This window comes from Perkinsus marinus (genome assembly GCF_000006405.1).
Source record: "Perkinsus marinus ATCC 50983 genomic scaffold scf_1104296927610, whole genome shotgun sequence".
Classification (NCBI taxonomy): domain Eukaryota; phylum Perkinsozoa; order Perkinsida; family Perkinsidae; genus Perkinsus; species Perkinsus marinus.
In genome coordinates, this window is record NW_003217102.1 from 1 (window position 1) to 1,408 (window position 1,408).

Sequence of the window (1,408 nt, forward strand, 5' to 3'; positions counted from 1 at the left end):
GAAGGAGTAGCAGAGAAGCGAGGAGGAGCACCAGAGGGCGAGAAGGAGTACCAGAGAAGCGAAGAGGAGCACCAGAGGGGCGAGAAGGAGTAGCAGAGAAGCGAGGAGGAGCACCAGAGGGGCGAGAAGGAGTACCAGAGAAGCGAGGAGGAGCACCAGAGGAGCGAGAAGGAGCACCAAAAGAGCGTCGAAGAACACCACGAGAGCAAGAGTGCGCTTCAGGAGAGCTGTGCTCAGAAGACAGATCCATAATGGGTGCTATCCCAGTTTCAATCCTGCGACGCTTTCTGCCACCAGAGAAGCCACCTCCAATACCGGGTGGAAAGAATCCGGAACCCTGACCTCGCGGCGTTGCTGCATTCGATGTAGGCATGAGAAAGCGAATGGTACGTTGTGCTACGACAAACGAAATCAGATGGTATACGCAGGAAAACTTCTAGGCTATGTGCTTCCGAAGCAGTGCTTCGTTTAACGATGAACGGCGCGAAATGCGCCGTGACACGGCGGCTAACGGCCGCCGGCCATGCAGCTTGGCTACTATTTCAACAACAATTAGCAGCGCTACACTATAGCGGCTCAACTATTTGTAGCAGTAACTCAAAACTTATAGGCTGTATGTCGCGGGTTTGGGTTTCAGTGGTTTCATTGTGCGCAACTTTTCAAATAGAAAATACATAAAAATGCCGGTGCCTTGGATCGAACCGGCGCCCTTGAATCGAGAGAATCGATTCGAGATCGATTCTCGGTTCCCGGTATCGACATTGAGCCAATCGATTATATAACTTCTGGGACCGAATCGATTCGAGATCGAGCCTCGAAACTCGAAAAGTTCAGAAGTATGATGGTGATGTGATTCCGCATGGGGTAGGGCGAGGATAAGCTGTGTATCATGCACGAGTCGATCCAGGATCCCCTCCCATTACACCATGGAGACCGCGTCGTCCTAGGTCGTCAGAATAACTACAACTTCGTGTATGTGGACCCTAGGGAGGGGAGTGGGCAGGAGTTGATAGAGCATGGCGAGGTGGTGGTGGTAGGGGGAGAGGAAGGAAGTAGAAGTACGGAGTAGGTGAGCTATGAGGATTGCATGGAGGAGTTGGCGGCCAAGCAAGGTGATGTAAGCAGTGGGTACATGAGGAGGAGAAGTGTGGCTGAGGCCGAGACGACGGAGAGGAAACGACAGGAAGAGTAGGTCGGTTAGGGTGTGTGGTGGTGATGTGGTTTGGGGTAGATACGAGATGTCGATACGGGAGGCTGAAGAGGCGAGGGCGAAGGCTGATGCTGAGGCTAAGGCAAGGGAGGAGGAATATGAGGCCAGGCTGCAGAAATGCAGTCGCAGAACGATGATAGTAGTGCGGTGGTGTGGTAGTGGTAGGTGATATTAGGAGAGAGGAAGAGTTGCAGAGGT

At 52.8% G+C, this 1,408-nt stretch overlaps 1 protein-coding gene across 1 annotated transcript; it reads left to right on the top strand.

Annotated features, from left to right (window-relative positions):
* Positions 1-889: 889 nt before the first annotated feature.
* Positions 890-1,349, top strand: Pmar_PMAR013206 (hypothetical protein; the record flags this gene model as incomplete). Its single annotated transcript, XM_002788834.1, has 3 exons — positions 890-1,024; positions 1,070-1,188; positions 1,232-1,349. Coding segments are annotated over 3 exons (372 nt in total), but the record flags the coding sequence as incomplete, so codon positions are not given.
* Positions 1,350-1,408: the final 59 nt, after the last annotated feature.